General features: G+C 42.3%; 1 protein-coding gene and 1 long non-coding RNA gene across 4 annotated transcripts in view; one reads left to right on the top strand and one right to left on the bottom strand.

Moving 5' to 3' along the window:
* Positions 1 to 556: 556 nt before the first annotated feature.
* On the bottom strand, positions 557 to 21,391 carry LOC116422423. Its single transcript, XR_004233049.1, has 3 exons — positions 20,046 to 21,391; positions 8,285 to 8,372; positions 557 to 1,230 (listed from the first exon to the last, which is right to left on the bottom strand). It is a non-coding gene; the product is annotated as an uncharacterized LOC116422423 (long non-coding RNA).
* TRIM29 (tripartite motif containing 29) overlaps positions 2,574 to 21,394 on the top strand; it is a 47,359-nt gene continuing 28,538 nt past the window's right edge. For 2 of the 3 annotated variants that reach the window (XM_031960149.1, XM_031960148.1), the window contains exon 1: positions 2,574 to 3,545. In XM_031960149.1, coding sequence (XP_031816009.1) covers positions 2,739 to 3,545 — 807 coding nt within the window. In that variant the 5' untranslated portion in view covers positions 2,574 to 2,738. The remainder of the gene's footprint in view (positions 3,546 to 21,394) is intronic. The other variant, XM_031960150.1, reaches the window with a different exon arrangement.

Genomic DNA, 21,394 nt, shown 5'->3' with positions numbered 1-21,394 from the left:
ATTTAGAATTTGAAGAAACTTTGGAGATCACTTAGTCGAGGGTTTTTTACCTATAATTCATATACTAGTTTCTCTTTTTTAAGTATATATATTAATAAATATTTCAATATAATTGATTTCCTTTGTAAATTTCCTTTGTAATTCCTTTGTATATATTAATACATATTTCAATATAATTAATTTCCTTTGTAATGTATTTTATGTATTTAATAACATAATCTTGAGAAGGCTTCATTAGACTGGCTATCTTTTGATAGCCATGACACAAAAAAGGTAATCCTCCTTCATTTTGGAGAAAAAAAAAACTAAGGTCCAAAGCTGACATTTTACATTGCACTATCAGGTGAGTAAAGCATCATGCATTATAATCTTATTTGTCTTCACAATCACTCTATGAGGTAGGCACAATAGATATTATCTCTGTTTTACAGATGAAGAGACAGCAAGACTTAGACATGTGGTCCCACAGCTGCTGATCTGAATCCAGGTTTTACTTACTCTAAGCCCAGGACACTGACTCATATAGACTCTCTATTGTACATTGATCTAGGCTCTGAGAAGACAACAAAGGCTAGACCCAGGGCTGCTAGAGTGGTTTTCTTTTTCCGTCTCCAGATCATTTTTACAGATGAAGAAATTGAGGTAAATAGGATTAAGTAAATTGCCCAGGCTCACGCAAAGAAGTGTGAGTTATTAATGTGCTAACTGCTCAATAAGAGTAACAGAGAACAAGTGATGTGAGAGCTGGGAAGTGGGAGATGTTCTGCAGTTTGGTATAGGCAACAAAGGCTTGCCAGAGGACCAAGAGTCAGGAGGCTTGAGATTTAGTCCTAGGTCTGCCACTAAAAAGCTGTTTGATTTGTGGTCAGGCCGTTTAATTGTTATATTTCAATTGAAGAGTCTGGTATCTCCCTAACTCCCCAACTAGGGGGAACTTGTGTCCGTGTGATCTATCTGCTGAGAGCCTGGCTCCTAGGCTTGTGCACATGTAGGAACCATAGAACAGGTCTGGACTCCATTAATCCTGGTTTGTGTCCAGTGGATCTTGATCCCCAGGAGAGAGGAGACCACACAAAGGAAGGATTTCCAGGCCAAATCCAGGTCTGTGGCTGGGAATTCATCCTCCCTTTTTGCTGAAGTTCTCCTTTTAAGACTTTGGCTTCTTCCATTGTGCTTTTTGGGACCTGCAGACTTCTTGCTCCTACCTGCCCGGCTTCCTCCCTCTTTCTTCTACAAGACAAAGGATTAGATATTTAGCACAGGGACAAGAGACCAGAAGCAGCACAGAACTCAGTGAATGCAATGTGAACGGGAACATCCCCCCTCACAAGCATTCAGCTCATCAACTCCCCACCCCAGGGATAGGGAAAGCCTTGTAATCCAGGTCATTGGTTTGCAATGGAAACTGGAGGCCTCCCAGGGTTTACTAGATGGCGTGCCCCAGCAAGAACAGAGGAGATTGAGAAAAGTATGTCTGCAGTGGGAGGGCTGTGTATATTTTTTCTTCTGTCGCCCACCCTCCCCCCAGGGCTTTTATTTAGGTGATAGCCATTCTTAAATAATTGCTTGGACCAGCAACTTGGAGAGGAGACTATCTGATGATGGGTTTTCACCACTCACTGTGGAGTGGGGACCTCTGGGTCTTGCCCACTCCTTGCCTTGGGAGTTCCTTAGGCAATGTCTTAAGTAGATTTCTCTGCGTCTGGTTTGGCAGCTGGAGTGGGTTTAATTTGTACAGAAACAGTCATTGTAAGTATGTGCTAATGGCTGTGTGATTTTGGACAAGGCAACTAATATCTCTGGATTTCGGTTTCTTTATTTACTAGATATAATCTACTAGATTATAGCAAGAAAAGCTTTTTGTAAACCTTGAAACCCTGGGAGTTATTATTCTACGGGTCTTTGGGGCTCTACTGAGATCGCTTAGGGTAAATACTAAGATTGCCAAACCTAGAACTAATAAGATATGGATTCAAATCCAATTTTTGACTCTTAATTGTGTCACCCCAGGCTAATCACTTGACTTCTTGATCTCAGTTTCCTTATCTGTAAAAGGAGGGAGTTAGACTGAGGTGTCTCTTACAGCTCTAAATCTATGATGTAATCTGCCATTTGAGAGACTGTTTGATCAGCGATTAGCTGATCATTAGGGATCGTGCTTCATATATCTTCTCACAGTCCAAAGGACCAAATCCTAAAGAAAGAATATTCCTTAATGTGAGAAGTCATCCCACTCTCTGAGGGGGGGATACTTCTCAGAAACCCAGGCCCACAAATTACAAGGCTGCTTGTCTTTTGTGACCCAATTAATACCCCCTTACTCTGTGGTCATTCTGGGAGCTACACCCCATATTTTTAGGTCAGAAATTTTTCTTTCCAGATGAGAAACAGGCACATTTGATGGAAGTAGCTCAACTGGTTATTGAGTTATAGAAAATAATTAAACTGGAAAAAAATATTTCTTCTTTTCATAAACCAGGTTAGGTCTGAATGTTCAGGGCGTGGTCCTTGCCGTGTAATTAGGCACTCAGCTGGCATTGCTGAGCTGTCTGCTCCTCCCTCCTATCAGGTCTGCTCCTGTTGCCGAGGCTGTGGTTGCCCCTCCTCCCTCCTAGCCCCTGCAGGTGTGTCTCCAGGTTCTCTGGCTCCCTTCTCCACTCCTTACCCAGATTTAGACCTGATCAGTCACCCTGTCTCAGAGCTCCAGTTGATCCCATTGCCAGTGAGAGAGAGAGAGAATGGAAGCCTCAGAAGGCACAAGAAGCAATGGGGTTAGTCCTGAAGCCAGGGATGCCCGAAGCCCCTTGGGCACCAATGGCAACATGGAGAACGGTGGCAAGGTTGAAGGCAAGGATACCAAGGGCACCAATGGGCACGCCGGGGAAGGTACTGAGAACAAAAATCTAGGGAGCCCCCTGAAGCAGGGGGAGGGAAGAAGCTCCTTGTTTTCTGGCAACGAGTGGCGGAAGCCCATCATCCAGTTTGTTGAATCTGTAGATGACAAGAACTCCAACTATTTCAGCATCGACTCTGCGGACAAGAGGTCCCCTTATGCCGGCCTCCAGTTGGGGGCCTCCAAGAAGCCACCTGTGACCTTTGCAGAAAAGGGGGAGCTGCGTAAGTCCATTTTCTCTGAGTCCAGGAAGCCTGCGGTGTCCATCCTGGAATCTGGGGAGGGGAGAAGGAACAGCTACCCCCGTGGGGGAGACTCGGGCATCAGCCTCCTTCGGTCCAAGTCCAATTCAGAAGAGATCCTTTGTGACTCCTGCATAGGCAACAAGCAGAAGGCGGTGAAATCTTGCCTGGTGTGTCAGGCCTCCTTCTGTGAACTGCACCTCAAGCCTCACCTGGAGGGAGCAGCCTTCCGGGACCATCAGCTGCTTGACCCCATCAGGGACTTTGAGGCCCGAAAGTGCCCCCTTCATGGAAAGACCATGGAGCTCTTCTGTCAGACAGATCAGACCTGCATCTGTTACCTCTGCATGTTCCAGGAGCACAAGAACCACAGCACCGTGACCGTGGAGGAAGCAAAAGCCGAGAAAGAGGTAACCCATCCCACCTGTGGGGGCTGTCCTTGCTCTCCCCATTCCCTTTTAAGACCTCTGGAGAAGTAGAGCAGTCAGTTACTTTCCCCAAGCCAGACCTTTCTTCTCCTGGGCTACATATGGCATAGCAGAGTTGATCAGTCACAGCTAGCCAGAATGTCTTTCTCCCCACCACAAACTTGGGCACCAGAAGTGGTGAATTCGTTGTTCCCCAAGACCTCAAAGCATTAAGGAAAGGAGAAAAGAGTTTTTTCTCAGGTGGCCTACAACAAGTAAGACTGGCTAAGGCCTTGAAGGAGATGCACATTAGAAAGGAGAGCAGGACTTGTGCATACAGCACTGACAGTCTACATGCCAAGATTAATTAGTTTATTTTTTTGGCCTGGGGTTGGGGGTGGGGTAAAGAGAGAAAGGGTAGGAGGAAGGAGAAGGGTGGAGGAGAGTGGAAAAATTTCTGTATTTGTAGTCGGATAAATCCCAGTTCTTCTACTTACTATCTGTTTGGCCTTAAGCAAGCGATTTTACTTCTCTGTATGGACCTCAATTTTCTCTTTTTAGAAGAGCTTGTGAACCACATAATCTTTGAATTCTTTCTAGATCTAAATCTGATGGTCCTTTTCTTGTTGGCTTTAACCTTGAGGCAGATAGACTTCCTGGGTAGGGTGATACAAGATGGAAATTTGGGGTAGATTTTTGTTTGTTTGCAGCCTGGGGCCCTTTCTGTGGGATTCAAGATCTCTCCATTTAGCATTTAAAATTGCCCAAGGAGTTTATTTATCCTCCCATGTGACTCCCAATGAGGTATTTAGGTAAGAAGCCTGGGAATCAGCTTCACTTGAAAGGTGGATTGGCAAGGGCTTTCTCCGTTTTCTTTCCTCACCTCCTCTGCCATTACCCAATCTTAAGGTACAGGGAGATCTCCGTTTCTCTTGCATCTTCCTAGCACAGGATGAGCAGAGGAATAGTATTAGTAACTCACAGGAGAAGAGATTTAAAACTGAAAGGGTTCTTTGACAACAGCTGATCCAAAGCCCAATGATAAGGCAGCTAAAGCCAAGAAAGGACTTGGTCCCATTAAGTGGCAAAGTAAAATCTGAAGCCAAAACCTCTGTCTCCAAATCCAGCATGCTTCCCATTGCACCACACTGCCTCTTAATAATAGTCCCTTATAATTGTGTAACACTTCCTAAGTTTACAAGGGACTTTTACAAACACAGTCCCATTTGATCCTCACAACGCTGATACTTAGGTACGGTAGGTATGATTAACCTCAATTTATAGGTGAAGAAAATGAAGGAGAGAGAGGATAGTTAAATAAGTTGTCTATGGTCAGACAGTTAGCAGATGATGACATACTTGAGATTTAAACTGAGATTGTGTGAGTCCAAGTCTAGGGCTCTGTCCCATGCACCACTTTTGGATTCACACTATTTCTGTTCTATCTTTGAAATAGTCTTCAACCCTGGATGCTGGGGAGAAGCTTGTGCTTGGGTGGAGCTTGTGGACTCTTGGAAAGGGAACATCCCACAATCTTTGGCAATTTTGGATTATAGGATTTAGAGCTGAAAGGGATCTTAGAGATCAGCGAGTCAGACCCTGCCATGTTGCACATGAGGAAACAGGCTCATAGTAGGGAATGGCTTACTCAAAGTTATAAGGGACTTATTACAGTAGAGCTATGAACTCATGTCCTTTGTCTCTAAATCCAGTGCCTGCTGTCACACGGTAGCATGCTCCATTCCAAGACCACATAAAATTGCTTTTTAACAAAGCTCAAGAGCCTTCTGAAGAAACTCCTGACCGATTTTTTAAAGTTTCTAGCTTTAATTTGGTTCTGGATCCAGACTGCAGCTCTTGTTTCAGCTCAGTATCTCACTTTAATAAACAACAACTCAGATAACACTGTAGTAGGCCTGGATTGCTGGGCCTGGATTGCTGGATTCCCCATAAATATTCATAGATAATGATGATGATGATGATATTTATTAGTGTTTTTAAATTTGCAAGGCATTTACAAATACAATCCCATTTGATTCTCACAATAACCTTTTGAGGTAAGTACTATCATAATTTCATTATTATTGTTTGAGATAAGTACTATTATTAACCAGATGGGGAAACTGAGTCTGAGAGAAGGTAAGTGACTTACTTAGGGTCATACAGCCAGTAAGTGTTCTGAGGCACAGTTGGATCTTCCAGTCATCAAGACAACTTGAACTGTACCCAATCAACTAGATCATGGAGATTTAGACGTAAGGGGATTTTTTTAGGAATAGTTTAATCATAGTTCAGTAATGGTCTCCTCCACTCAAGCCCTTAGGATCCCAGCTGGCATCCTGCACTATCAGCTACTTGCCCAGGATCCCACCATTGCCTGATCAGAGCTGCCAGTCTCCCATCATTCCCTACAGACATCATGGCTGTGTCCCACTCCCTCAGGGTCACACTAGATCATGGAGATTTAGACGTAAGGGGATTTCTTTAGAAATAGTTTAATCCATTTAATTCTTTCCCCCTACCCATTTCTCTAATAAAATCAGTAATGGGGTAGGTATCCCACAAACACATTTTTTTTTAAACTTAGTTACTGCCATTGATCCTATCCAAGATTATGGGCATTAAAGGAAGACCCAGAGGGAACTGGAAATGATCCCTGCTCTGAGAAGGCTCTCAGCTGATGAAGTCTGGGCAGACTCTTAAGATAAATCACTCAAGATCAGAAAACAAAGTATATTCAAGCCTGGATGTTAGTGTAATGGATGGAGCCTTGCCTACTCATACTGAGGACATTTTAGAAAGATGGAAATGAACAGAGCTGGTTGGAGTTAAGATGTTTCTTAGAAGAAACAGTTCTAAAATAAACATCACAGATCTTATGCTGAACTCTCCAAATTCCTCCTCCTGGCAGAAAAATGTAGCAGAAAGGTTTAGGAACCCTGGGTTCTTCTGACCAGCTGTGGCAAGTCACTGACCTCTATAAATGACCTGTAAATCCCTGTTAGTAGTTTTTTGTGACACATTTGGGAGCCAAGTTAGTGTAATATGTGCTCTCAGTGGAATGAACTTAAATTGTGGGCATCACAGTCACAAGTCCAGAAAATAAAACAAAAACTCCAAAAAAATCTTCCTTGTTCATAACTACTTAAGAAACCCACAGCTGTTTTCCTCTAGTTAGAAGTTCCCGTCATTTGTGTTCTTCAGCTTTTTGCTCTTCCACTAAGTCTTTGCAAGTTGGAACCACCTGGGAGGTGTTGACATTTGTGAGGCTGTCACAGAATCTCTGAGTTGGAAAAAATATCAGTAGTTTTCTTGTACAATCTATACCTGGAAAGAAATCCCCTCAGAACATCTCTGAGAAGTAAATGTCCGGTCTCTGCCTAAAAACCTCCTATTCGCTTCAAGCATTTATTACCTGCTATGTGCCAGATATTGTGCTAAGTACTTTACAAACATCTCATTTGATCCTTACAACAACTTTGTGGGATAGGTGCCATTTTTACCCCATTTGACAGATGAGGAAACTGAGGCACACCCCTAGTAAGTGTCTGAGATCAGATTTGAACTCGAGATTTTCCTTCCCAGTGATCTATCCACTGCATAGGGGAAGTGGATTGTGGGACATGGATCAATCAACAGGGACTTATTAAGGTCCTCTCTGCATGGAATGGAACTTAAGGACAATTACCTGTCATAGAGCAGGTTGTCACTTCAACAGGCCCCCATTAAAGGTCATCTATCTTGATTTCATAAAGAATTTTAGAGTCAGAAGGAGCAAGTTCTGTAACCTTGAAGTCCAACCCTACTTATTTAATGCATGAAAAACCCCATAGAGGTGAATGACTCATCCACTCATTTGAGCTTGCACAGGTGACCACTGGGGCTGCAGTTTTTAGTGAGTCTAGATCCTGGTCTCCTGGCTCTGTTGGCCCCTCTCTCTGAGCACCTTCTACAAATACCAGGCTGGGCACTATGGGGGTCCCACAAAGTGATAGAAGATATGGTCCCTTGCCTTTGGAGTAGTTATAGTCTGCAAGAGTACATGTGTACCTGCACATACATCATCCCAAAGAACACATCCCCAACCAAACTACTCTGAGTGAATATAGTGTGCCCTGAACAAATGTTTGTGCAGGAGATCCGGTATCATGGTGTGACAGAAAAAATACCTTGGGAATGCCATGGAAAGATTGTTCAGCATGAAATCCGGAGACCTGCTCTGCCATTTACTAGCTGTGGAATTTAGGACCAGTCAGCAACTTAAGGGGTAGCATTTTGTAGTAGACAGACTGATGATGTTAGAGTCTGGAATACCTGGATTTAAATTCTGCATCAACTAATTATACCTATATGACTGGGCAAGTCATTTACCCAAACTCTGTGCCTTATTTTCCTCAGCTGTAAAATGAGGATGTTGGACTTGAACAACTTTTACTGGCCCTTTCAACTCTAAATCTGCTATCCTATGGTGTGCTGGATTTCTCTGAGCCTCAGTTTCCTTAGCTGTAAAATTCAATTCTATCTAAAAGATATTTATTAAGGACCTATTAAATGCAAGGTAGTCTAGTAGGTGCTAGTGATACAAAAGACAAGCTATGATTCAAGCACTGAAGTTTCTTGCCTACCTTCTTTTTGGACACATGTTGTTAAGCATAATATAAGTACATATACATTGTTAAGTATAATATAAGTACTAGAATAAAAGGGCAAAGGAAAGAGTTGTCAGAGAGCTTCAGGAATACCTGAGGAGGGATAGAATCATCACTTCTGGCTGAGTCAGGGACAACATTCCGTGAGGGTTCCCCAGAGAAGGTTGCATAGGAGCTGTGTCTGAAAAAAAAGATAAGGATTCTGAGAGGTAGAGGTGTGAGGTACTGAAGGGAAAACATTTCAAGCTTTGGGCAAATGATAAGGAAACAGTTGTGATATAGACTGAGAAAAGAAGATTGCAAAGAAACAGGTCTGGAAAGGGATGTTGGCGCCTAGTGGTTGCAGGCCTTAAAGGCTAAACTGACGAGTTTGTATTTTATCCCAGAAATGGGAGCCATGGAAGGTTTTAGATAATGAAAATACTCCTCTCTCCTCCTCTTAGAGTAGTTGTGAAGAAAGTCTGCTCTGAAATACTACATAAATGTAAGTGTTCTCATAACCATCATTTAATGAGAGATGAGTTCCTCTCTAGCCTTCTCAAATGCCTACAGGGATTATCTTTGGTGACAGCAAAGCAGGGAACCAAAGACATGGGATAGTTTCCAGAGTAGGGAAAGCTTTTCTGTGCTCAGCTGGTGTTTTGGGTTCTTCCCATTGGAGTCATTCTCTTGACTTAAGGCATTGTCTTTAGAAATGCACATTAATTGTCTGGGAGGGACATGGTCTTTGTCATCCATTAGGATCTAAGGATTCAGAATTGGAAGAATTTACATGATCCAAGTCATCATTTTACAGATGAGGAAACTGAGACCCAAAGGCAAGTTAAGTGACATATCCAAGATAGTTGATAGTTAGGAAGTAGAAACAGGATTTGGATCTGGGTCCTCTGACCACAAATGTAGTGTTCTTTCCACTGTCCATTATCAGTCCTTTATCATCTTCCTATGGGTTAATTGTCCTTTCACAGGACAGGGCCCTGAGGGAGTGGGACACAGCCATGATGTCTGTAGGGAATGATGGGAGACTGGCAGCTCTGATCAGGCAATGGTGGGATCCTGGGCAAGTAGCTGATGGTGCAGGATGCCAGCTGGGATACTAAGGGCTCGAGTGGAGGAGACCATTAATAAAGGGTGTGTGGAATGGCACTGACCTCATAACTCTGCCTAGGGCCAGCCAGTCCTGCTGGAATGTCAGGGGCGGTAGACATTGAGAAAACAGTTTGTGGGTGGAGGAAAGAAAGCAAAGGAGAAGGCCTGCCCTTCTCCTGGTTCTTCTGTGGACCCAAACAGCCATCTCCGTACATAGGTCTTTGTTTGGGACCATAGCCCAAAACTGGTTCTGCAGGCCTATTAGCAGAGGGCACAAATGAGGTAACCACAGAATCATCTCAATTGTGTGAGTCTGTAAATAAGACCAGGGCTCCTGAGCACCTGGTGAGTGAATGTCTTAAGGACCTCAATGTCCCTGAGCCAAGGATGTTTGGGAGACGTAGATAGGAGTAAACATATTAGTCTACTAGAGAATAATAATGGGTTAGATATTAACAAGTCTACCCAGTAGAATCATAGAATCTCAGAATTGGAAGGAGTCTCAGAGGCCATTTTTGACCAAGAATCCTGCCTATAATCTAGCTAATAAGTGATTTTCTAGTCTTTATTTGAAAACTTCCAGTAAGCAAGAATTTATTATCCTTGAAAGTCACCTATCTCAACTCTAGACAACAAGGATCTTTAGCACGTTTTTCATTTTATGGAGCCAAAATCTGCCTATTAGAAATTTCTTACAACTACTCTTCCTCCTGAGCTTTGGTGCTTTTTCATATGATAGCCTTTCAAAAACTGGAAGGTGGCCATCAACTCTCTTCTGGCGTATACCCTCCAAGTCTTCTCTCTTGCAGACCAAACATCAACAGTTCCTTTGACTGAATCTTGTCAAGCATGGTCTTTACTCCCCTTACTGTGATGACGACCCTCCCCTGAATGCACTCAATGTCTTTCCCAAAAGATGGCTCCCAGAACCTGACTCCACACTCCAGTTATTATTCTACCAGGGCAGAAAGGGGATCGTTCCAAAAGTTGGGAAAGCTTCCCTTTCCCTGGTGCTTCGAGTTCTTCCCATTGGAGTAGGACCAACCTTCACTGTTTCTGAACATCCTATCTCTCAAATTTCTTAGTATAATGCTGGCTCTATTGACTTCCAGGTCACCCTATTGGGTTACTCTGACCTTGAGCATCACTCCTTGGAACAGAAGATGCCTGAAAGGCTACCTTCATTCAAGCACATAGGCAACAGGGGATGAGAAGAATCCACTGTGTTTCACTATCTATTCGCTGTCAGCAGCTGGGTGGCACAGTGGATAGAATACTGAACTTTTAGTCAGGAAGACTAACAGTGTGTCCTTGGGCATGTAATTTAATCTCTTAGTCTCTTTATCCTGAAAGCTAAAATAGGGATAATAACAGAGCTACCTCACAGGGTAGTTGTAGGCCAATTAAGATAGAATATGTAAAACACTTTGCCGGTCTTGAGGTCCTATATGACTGCTAGCTATTATTATGATCCCAAGGATCAGATAAGTCTTAGGATCATTGGATTTAGGGAGAAAAGGAATACATATTAGTTAAATGCTTACTTAATGGGATATATCCCAGACACTGTATGAAGTGTTTTACAAATATCTTATTTTACCCTCACAACCAACTCTTGAGGTAATTGCTGTTATCATCTTCACTTTTGGGGAAACTGAGGCAAACAGGGATTTTTTTTTTTAAAGTGACTTTTCCAGGATCATGCAACTAGTACATTTCTGAGATAGGATTTAAACTTAGATCTTCCTGAGTCCAGACCCTGTTATTACACCATCCAGCTGCTTCTGAAACTAGATTTAGAACTAGAATGGACCTTAGAAGTCACACCACTAGCCCTTTCATTTTACAAATGAACTGAGGTCCAGAGAAGTGATTTGCCCAAGATAGTAGTAGAATCCACATTTGAATTTAGTTTCTCTAATTCTGAATTCAAGTGTTCTTTGCACTGTACTATATTGCCATCTACCTTATCTGTATTCTTATTGTGGAAACCTACCAAGAGCCCTCAGAATTTAAAAGTAAGTTCGGAGCATCTTCCCAGGACAGACCAACTGTCAATTTTGCATCCCAGCCTGCTTGGCACAGTGAAAGCAGCTCAGCACCGACCCAGGCGCCTGCCACCCAATGTAAAATCAGAGTTGAACCAGCTGGGTCTGTGTTAATTGCCAGAAACGTGTGGTATGCTTTGGCTACCCTCTCTGGAGAATGGATTCTTCTGGCTCACACAAAGATTTTCATTTCAGTTTGCCAGGACCCCCTGGGACCCAATGAGTTCCCTGTCTGCCCTCTTGGTCTCAATCATTCCATTTAATTTATCTCCCTTGCACATTGCTGGACTTCTTGGCATCTTATTTCTCAATTCTTCTGCCAAGGCCCAGCTCTCCAGCCTCCCAGCTTTGCAGCCAATGTCAGTGCTCTGTGAGAGCTCTTTTATCCTTTGAAGCAATGATGCTGAAAAAGTCACTGCTCTGACCCAGCTCTTAATAGACTTATGGTATTGACAGCTATTTTGGGAGACAGCCCCAGCTTAAAGGGATTTCCCCCTTTTCCAGTCCTCCCCTGAAAGGACTTGGCAAGAATGTAAAAATCTCTTTCCCTCAAAGTTTTAATAGATTCATAAAATGTTAAAGTTGAGAGAGACCTTGAAAGCATATTGTAATAGGAAAGAAATACAGCTTTGGAATGGGTTAGGTACAAGACCTATGAAGAGAGGCAGCTAGATGTATGTGAATAAAGCAATGAGCCCAGATTCATGAGTACCTGAGTTCAATTCTGGCCTCAAATACTAATCCTAAGAACCTTGCTTGCCTCAGTTTCCTCATCTGTAAAATGAGAAGGAAATGACAAACTACCCCAGTATCATAGCAAATGGTCAAAAAGAGGTAGAGATGACTGATGCAACAATACTATGGAAGAAATGAATTGCCTTATTTTTATTAAAATTATTTATAATATTTATCATATATTATTAATTTAAAATAATTATTATTTATTAACCATTGGCTATATGAAAGGTGCTGTGATATAAAAGATACTTTGGGGAGAGATGGAATATTGGGTATAAGAAGTAGCAAGCAAAGATGAAATGCAATGACTTCATGGGCCCCTTCAAACTCAAGGATTGGCAAGGTTGAATGATATGGAAAAAATTGTGGAGTAAGATTCTTCAGGAGACTGGATTCTGGTTCCAACTCTTCTGCTAATTGACTGTGTGTGACCTTTGGTATATAACATCATCTCTCTGTTTGGTTTCTTCAGCTATGCAATGAAGGGAGAGGCCTGGGTGATTGTGAAGGTCTCTTCCCATTCACATCCACGTCCGCAGAACACAATGAGAGGCTGCAAGGCTTCAGCCTGTATCATTGCTGTATTAGAATCCTACAAAGGAAGGGCCTTAATCCGTCAATAAATATTTATTAAACACCTACATACATGTAGCACATTAGATGTATCACATGTACATACATGTATCACATCACATTACATACATGTAAACACCTACATACATTAAACACCTGATACATGTATCAGGCCCTGCCCTAAATGCTGGGTATAGAAAGGAAGGCAAAAGGCAGTTCCTGCCCTCAAGGAGCTAATCGTCTGGTGGAAAAAAAAAACAATCTATAAAGAGAAATTGATGCAGAAGGTAAACTGCTCAAGGGGATGATGAAGTCCTGCAGGGGATTGGGAAATGATGGAGATGGCTGCCTTGGGAAATTGCCTAGTCCAGCACCTGCATTTCACTAGGAATCTGAGGCACAAAGTGATTTACTTGAGGTCATACAACTACTTTGTGTCAGGGCCAAGACTAGAATTTAGGATTCAAGACTCCGAGTCCAAGGTCTTTCTACTAGGTCTACCAAGGTCTAGCATAGCTGGGATGCCTACAAGGAAAAACAAATATAGGAAGATCCTTATATTTTTCAAACTTTCTTGTTGTTCAGCCATTTCAATAGTTCTGATTCCTTACCACCCAACTTGGATTTTCTTGGCAAAGATACTGGAATGGTTTATTATTTCCTTCTCCAGCTCATTTTACAGATGAAGAAACTGAGGCAAAGGGACTTATATGACTTGCCAAGGGTCACCTAGCTAGTAAGTTTCTATGGCCAAATTTGAATTCAGGATGATGAATCTTCCTGACTTCAGGTTCACCATTCTATCTATTCACTGTACCACCTACCTGCTCCTAGGGGACACCAGGTACCTGTATGAAATTGAAAACTATATTCAATGTGTTGGATGCTTATCCAGATAACTACCAATTATCTACAAGCAGAGGCTTCAATTACATAGTTCATTTGATTACAGTCGACAGCCTCTAAGATCTCTTCCAGATCTAAAATTTTATGAGTCTGTGTGTGTAATTTGGGCCTGTCAGGGGAGAGAAGTACCTAATCATTACTTCCTTTTGGGTATCTTTGGCTTTTCTGGAGTCACTTTGCCTCCAGCAGGACCCCATTGTCAGCCAAGGCCTCCCTGGGTATTCAGGTCTGTCTTCAGTGGGAAGGGTTCCATCCTTAACCTGAAGTTCCAAGAACTTTTCGGTTACCCCAATGGAGAAAGTTGAATACAGTGGTGTGGGAAGGTTTTTCAGCTCCCAGGTCCTTCCTTTCCAATGGAGGTTTATTAATTCATTTATACCTACCTACAAAAGTCAGCTTTTTCTGACCTGAACAAGGAGAAAGGATGTTGAGGAGGTTCTTAAACCAGAAGTGAAGTGGAATAGACCCATTTAGAGTCTATTCCAAATAGTGGAGAGGCAAGAGACAGCCAAACAAGTGTGGAAGAGGAAACAAAGAAAGTATTTAGTGGCAGGCCTGGGCAGGGAGAAGGGAATTGAACTGGGAGTAGGAAGAAATCAGCAGGGAGGTTTAGGGAGGGGTGGAGCTGTGGGAGCTGAAGGAAAGGTTCAGAGGCCCAGTCTCACATCAGGGGTATCCAGTCTCATCTGCAAGAAAAGGAGGATAGGGTAAGATGGAAGTAGGAAGAGAAACAAGAATACTGGGTGAGGTTTGGTGGGGCAGGAAGAATCATAGAATCGAAAATTCTCAGAGTGGTAAGAGACTTCAGGGCAGAATTTAGTTTCAGGATTGGAAAAGAAGAAAATCTGTTTTGGAAGAAACAGAAATGGAATCCAGAAGGGAAATGTCAAGGTTAGAAAGGGTAAAATTCATTTAAATCAGACACTTTACTTCTTTTGGAGACTAAATAAAATGAGAGGGCTGGAGTAGATTAGTTCTAAAGTTTCTTATAGATCTAAAGTCCTACAGTTCTAAAAATAATAAGGGGAGGCAGAAAGAATAAAGGACCAAAGATTAGCAGGCAGTGGGAAAAAAAGAGAACAGAGTAATGGTCAACTCCTAAAGGGTCTGTAGATTTTTGTGCATCTCAAGGAGGAAACAGGTTGGAGACAGAGTACAGCATCTTTTAGGACAGATGGATGGAGATTCTGGGAATGAGAAATATCTCATATGAGGTGGAAGAGGAAAGATCAGCATCCTAGATTAGAACAAGAGGCCAGGCCAGTAGAGGGAAAAAGATGCTACAGGAGTTAGGGAAGTCTGGAGTGCAAGGGGAAGAAAATGGAAAACAGGGAGGTGATGAAAGGGAGATGATTAAAATCTATAAATGTTTTAAGGAAAGGGAGATGGTTAGGGGTAGGAGAGTCAGAATGAGAAAGAGAAAGCAGACTTGCTAAGGTAAAGGCTGAGAGAACTGAAGTTCTTTTGGGGGAGATTGGAGGACGTTAAAAGTGAATGGGGAGTGAAGGGGAGCTCTCAGCTCACCTTTCCTCAGAGAAAAAAGGATGTTAATCTGGGTTTCTGGAGAAGGAAGAGGAAGAGAAAGAAAAGATGAGAAATAATTTGTAAATATGTGAGGGCAGGGTTCAGAAGTGGAGACAAGACTCCTCCTATGGGAGGGGAAGGAAAAAAAGTCTCTTGATTCCTTCAGAGAAGTGGATGAGTCAGTGAGGGGGACTTTTTCTTCCAAAGATGGTCATTCAAGATCAGAACAAGACAGGAGGGAAACAGGGTCGTGAATTAAAGACAAATAACCAACAACAGTCTCAGACTGTTCAATAGGGAAAGGCCTTTGGAGGGAATGTCTTCCTATAATATCTCCCCTCTCCACTATGTCACTTCTGAGATAAGGAGATGATACAAGAGGAAATTAAGTTTGGGTCTGGATGACAAAAAGGGAAGGAAGTAGCTTCTGGATTTCACTGTCAATCCTTATATTGACTTGTCTGGGACCAGAGAAAGTTTGGTTGAAGTTTTAAAACATGTTTAAGTCTCAGTAAAGGTTTATTAGCATAAATTATGCTCAGCTACCACCTCACTCTTGATACATTCTTCATTTCCAGAGAAAAAATGACTGTTTTTCCAAAATGGAGTGCAGAATTTTCCTTGGGATTGGGAATGAGAGGGGCAGAGAAGGTGTGTAGAAATGAAATGTTTCTTTCTTCAGATCATGATGTAATGAAGCTTAAGACTTGGAACCAGAAAGACATGGATTCAAATCCCACCACATAATATCTCTGTGCCTCAGTTTCCTTATTTGTAAAATGGGGGGTTAGATTCAATGGCCTCTAAGATTTCTTCTAGCTCCAAATTGGCTATAATCTCTTTTCAAGAGCAATGGAAAGAGTTGGAGTTCTGCCCGGCTTGGATGTTCACAAACCTTTCAAAGATGGACAAGTCACTAGTTGCTGAGTCTTAGTTTCCTCCTCTATAAAATGAGAATAATTACACTCATATTACTTACGTCATAAAGCTGTTCTGTGCAAAGCGACATTGTTTTAGAGAGGAGTGATTCTTGCTGGCCCCTTAGGGTGGGGTCCCTTTGACAGCCCTTGTTATTTTATCCTTCATAGGATGTGTATGTTCAAGTTATTTCATGACTTCATAGAAAAAACAATCTCAGCTGCCTCTAGATTAGGTTAGGAAGTCTCAACTTGAGTGGGAAGGCCTTCAACTTCACCCTGATGCTCACATTTAGTACAGGGGTTCCCTAATACAGGAGAATCACTAGAGACATACATGCCTATCCATTGATAGTGAAAAAAGAGAGTGTTTATCTTAATTTATAAGATTAACTCAGGGCTAGCATCTCCATGGGTCTCCTGACTCCCTAATAGCACTATCCAGGCTATATATAAGGCATTAAAGTTGGTAAGGACATTAGAAGTAATTTGCTCTACTTTCTCCTCTGAACAAAGAGAACCAGAGAGATTGTGGCTTGTCCCAAGACACACAGCTAACAACTGAGACTCTAACTCAGTCCCTTGACTTCTAGTCTAGAACAGTTTAGAATGTTTCCCACCCTCAAATTAATATCTTCACTTGCCCAATGGTCACTCAAGATTAAAACAAGATAGGAAGGACACAGAGGGTGCTGAATTAAGGACCCACAAACAATAGCCTCAGACCGTTCAATGGAGAACAGCCTTTGGAAGAAATGTCTTCCTATAATATCTCCCCTTCCCACAATGTTACTTCGGAGATAAGAGGATGACATGGGGGAAATGGGGTTTGGTTTGAATGACAAGAAGAGAAGGAAGTAGCTCCGGATTCCACTGTCAATCCTTATACCAACTTGTCTGGGACTAGAGAAAGTTAGGTTGAAGTTCTAAAACATGTTGGAAGTTTTAGGGAGAATAGATAGCCCTCTCTATGTATACACATATATACACACATGAATATGCACACATGTGCTTTCCCAACTTCATTTTTTTTCCTTTATTTTCCTTACTTTCACGACCATATGACTGGGTCCATTTCTAGGCCAGGAGAAATACCCAAAGGATGCTTTAGCCTCCTGGTCTTTACAGCAGGTTTTAGGACCTCTCTGTCTAATCAAAGACAATGATAATCTCCATCATTATCTCTCCTTTTCCTGCCATGTTGCCTTTTTCCTGCCATGTTGCGTCTTTCCTGAGGGTGGGAGTAGGATTAGGTTAAATTCCCTTCTTATACCATTCTTTCACCAGCTTCTCTCCCTTTCACCACACTGCTTCCATATTTAGGGTGTTCCCTTCCTTGCCTCTGCCTCTCCAAATTCCAATGCCCTTTAAGTACCAGTTCATCTCATTCTCAAGAGAACTTACTTGAATTTCCTAATATTTAGTGTTCCCTTCTGCACTACTAATTTGTGTCTGTTTGCATATATTTTAAAATCTGAGAGTACAGTGAGCTCCTTGAGGGTAGAGACCATATCCTGTCTGTATTTGTGTCCCCTACCATGGTGCTTGATACCTTGAAAAGATTTCCTGAGAGCTTGTTGAAACCCATTCTCTTACTTTGTAAGATTATCTTCTCTCAGTTGGACTCTCCTAGCTCCCAAGGTTCCTAGGAATAACTTGGTGGGGGTTATGAGCTAGTCTTGGCTAGAAAGCCGGGAAATTATTCACATTTCCATCTTGTGTTGAGATTTGCAAAACCCTTTCCATACCACGAGACTGAGGGATAGATGTTGCAAGTATTCTTATAATTCTTTTATAACTGGAAACTGAGGCTTGAAGAGGTCTAGCATTTGTCTGTAGTGCAAAGTTAGTAATTGTCAGAGCTGGGGTTTAAACAGATGCCTCGGGATTCGAAATTCAGCAGGCTTCCCACAACCAAAGCAGGGAAAAGACCAGAGATTAGATAATCTTTGCAGTGATCTATAGCTTCCTGATTGGATAACCACTTTCTTCTTCTCCACCAGTTTTCTTAGCCCGCTGGGCTCCTTCTCAGTCCAAAGGAGCTTCAGCCACAGTCAGGTCTGTTCCTTCTGATCTCTATCCATAATTGGCCTGTTGGCTTCAGCTCCTGTCATTTGTGGGTAGGAGTCCTGATTCTAGGCTGAGTCTCTAATGGCTCTGGGCTGGCCAAGGGCCAACTAACATTCCTAGTGGCTTTTTGGACATGGGGTGGGGATAGGAGAGGGAGCCCCAGATACCCAGGTTCAAATTACACGTATACCTTTGGAGACTTCTGTTGAGTTAGGGCTTCCTCCTCTAAAGGCCTAGGTCTCTTAATTTACCAAACTAGGACATTCACATTTGCTCCCCACTTTCTTTGTTGAGTCAATACAGTAAGTGCTTTGAGATTTCCAAAAAAGAGCCCCCATTAGAACAGGAGGATTTGCTACAGATTGTGATTAACTGAGCTACTCTCCCTGCAGTATGGCTGATGGCTAAAGGATGAGCTCATGAAACTTTTGTTTCAGAGGAACATGTAGACACAAGCATTCTTAAGTGCGCTCTTTTAATCTAGAGGAACCAATATCGGGGGAAAAAGTGGAAGATCAGGGATCTTCTTCCACTTCCCTGGGCTCTGGTAGCCCACTTAGCCTGCTCCCTTAGCCAGGACACTAATTAATTCCTCTCCTATTCTCCCATCAGCCTTTTCCCCTCCTGGCTCCATCTAGCCCTTCTCCCTTCCCAGTTTGATGGGAAAAAAAGTGCCCATCCCATCAAAACTGAGGTTCTGCTTGTTCAGGCAGAGTCCTGCAGCAGCAGCAGCAGCAGTCTCAGTGCCTGCTTGCAACACTCACCTAACACCATTCCACAATTATACATGAGACTGTTATTGCTGCTGGGACACTCCCTGGGCTGGGCTAGGCTGGGCTGGGCTGGGCCCCTTGCCTTATAAGTCCATCAAGACCTGACAAGGCAGGTGCTTCCCGCCTGGAAAATGGCCCACGTCCTTTTAAAGCAACCTATTCAGAAATGCCCCGGGTAGAAAATTGGGTGGGAAGGGTTGAGAGGAAGAGAGAACTGAGCTCATACCACTTTCTTTCTGCAAAGTTTTCTTGTTCTTCCAATAAACAAATCTGCCCCAGATCTGAAGAGCTAGTTCTTTATAGAGATTGTTTCTTGCTTTCCCAATGGGAGCAAACCCCTATTGTTCTTTAAATGGCTGAGACATAAAGACTAAAAAATCTACTACTCAGTCAATTAGCATTTACTAATCACATTCTAGGCACAGTACTAATCCCTGAGGATATAAGAAAGGCACCCCTAGAAAAATCAGTTCCTTCTCTCAAGGATCTCATGGTCTTAATAGGGGACACAGCATCATACAAAAAAACTATGTTCAAACAAGATCCATACAAGATCAATTGGGGATGGTTTCAGAGGGAAGACGCTAAGATTAAGGAAGACTGGGAAAGGCTTTTGCAAAAGGTAGGACTTTAGCTGAGACCAAAACAATCTAAAGCCCACATTTACATAACACTTTATAGGGTGAGTTAAGTGCTCTGCTTAATTTTTAAGGGAGTAAAAGAGTGAGTATCCTAGCTTTCAGATGAAACAGGTTCAGACAGATGAAGAGATTTACCCCGATTTATAGGATTACAGAATTGAGAGTCGGGAAGGACCTTAAAGATTCATTTGGTTCTGAGAAAATGGAGTTTTCTATAGTATCTTAGAAGTAGAGGTGAAAAAACTGAAGAATTCATACACTAAAAACATAGGATCATAGACCTGAAGGAGCCAGTCTTAGAGTGTAGGGAATTATAAGATCATAGATTGGGAGCTGGAAGGGATCTTAGTGACTATTTAATTCAATCTTCATCTTCCCCTTCTATTCCATTTCATAAACAAGGAACTGATGAAGTATAGCTTTGGTCAAATTATTTCACTTTCTGGTCTCAGTTTCATCAAATGTAACATGAAAGGGCTGCACTAGTAGTCTTTGAGATCCCTTCCAGATCTAAACCTATGCCCCTGTAGATTGACCATTGTGGATTTAGAACTGAGGGAAAGCTATAAGCATACATGCCCTTCCTTTTCCAGACCTCCATGGAATGCCAATGGATTCTCTGTGGCTTTCCCAGCAATCCTCCTTTGCTTCTGGTTCCTCTTCTTTAGTTCCAGCTGTTGATGTTCTGGTGTCCAGAGCCTGCCACATTAACCTATCTCCTCCACCCACTTCTCCAGAGTGACAACTGACCACAGGTGCCTTCCCCAGCACTCTCCAGGGTAACAGTGTCTCTATGGATACCACACATACACAAAACATCAACACTTCAACTAGTCCCTCCCTGCCTTAAGAACCTATTTCATGGGTTTTTAATACAACTAAGTGATTCCTCAATCTAGGGAATCCCTTTTGTGGGAACTCCCAACCAGTACATGACTGAGTTCACAAGCTCTAGGACATTGCTAGAGGCGGTGTGGTTAAGCACTTGTTCAAGGTCACTTAGCTGGTTAGTGTCCGATTAGAGCCAGAATTTGAGGTGGTCTTGTTGCCAAACCTCATGCCAATTCCTCATGAGAATAAAACACTTTAGAGCACCACGGAGCAGCGGAAAGAATGCCTGCCGATTTTGGTGGAGGATGATCTGGGTTCAAATCTTAGTGCTGTTACCTATTTCCTTTTTGATTTTGCATGAGGCTCTGAGACTTAGTTTTCCCATTAGGAAAATGAAGCTTAGATCAGTAAGGTTAAACTCAACTAGAAATAAAGCCATTAAATGGATCTCTACTAGCTGTTTATTGACTTAGGAGACCGTATATTAACATTATCTATGTTCTATTACATTTTTACTTTGGTTAGAAATTTCTCATCTAATTCAGTTGTACTGTGGAGTGTGAAGGAAGCCAGTTTGATACTTCTGTTAGATGATCCCCAAAGTCTCATATATGTCTACATCTATGATAATTCTGATTTGATAGCTGTTGAAATCTCCAAACTTGACCAGATGAATTCGACTCTATTGATATCATTAGAAGCCCTTTTGGATGACAAGGACCTTGTTCTATGTTGACATAGCCAGCAGATTCCAGGATTCCATCTCTGCCATGTGATAATGAAGCATTTATTTTTTTTTTTCCAAAAGAAAACTTCAGCGGAGTACATGACAGTAAAATGCATGATTTAAAAAAAAAAAGGAGGATTATCACCTCTTAAACTACACAAATAAGATTCCCTTTTCCTCTGAGCCTAAGGGAAGATGGAGATCTGCTCTTTTATGCATCTAGGCCTGAGACTTGGACTAGCTGCTCCTTTTCTTCCACCTTTAATCCAAATATAGCATACTTTCATAGGGCAGATTAATTCCTCAAATAATCATGTCTCATTAATTTTACTTTTGCTCTTCCTCTCCCTTCCCCCTTTCCTGCCC

This window comes from Sarcophilus harrisii, chromosome 3 (genome assembly GCF_902635505.1).
Source record: "Sarcophilus harrisii chromosome 3, mSarHar1.11, whole genome shotgun sequence".
NCBI lineage: Eukaryota > Metazoa > Chordata > Mammalia > Dasyuromorphia > Dasyuridae > Sarcophilus > Sarcophilus harrisii.
This window is presented reverse-complemented; position numbering and strand designations above follow the sequence as displayed.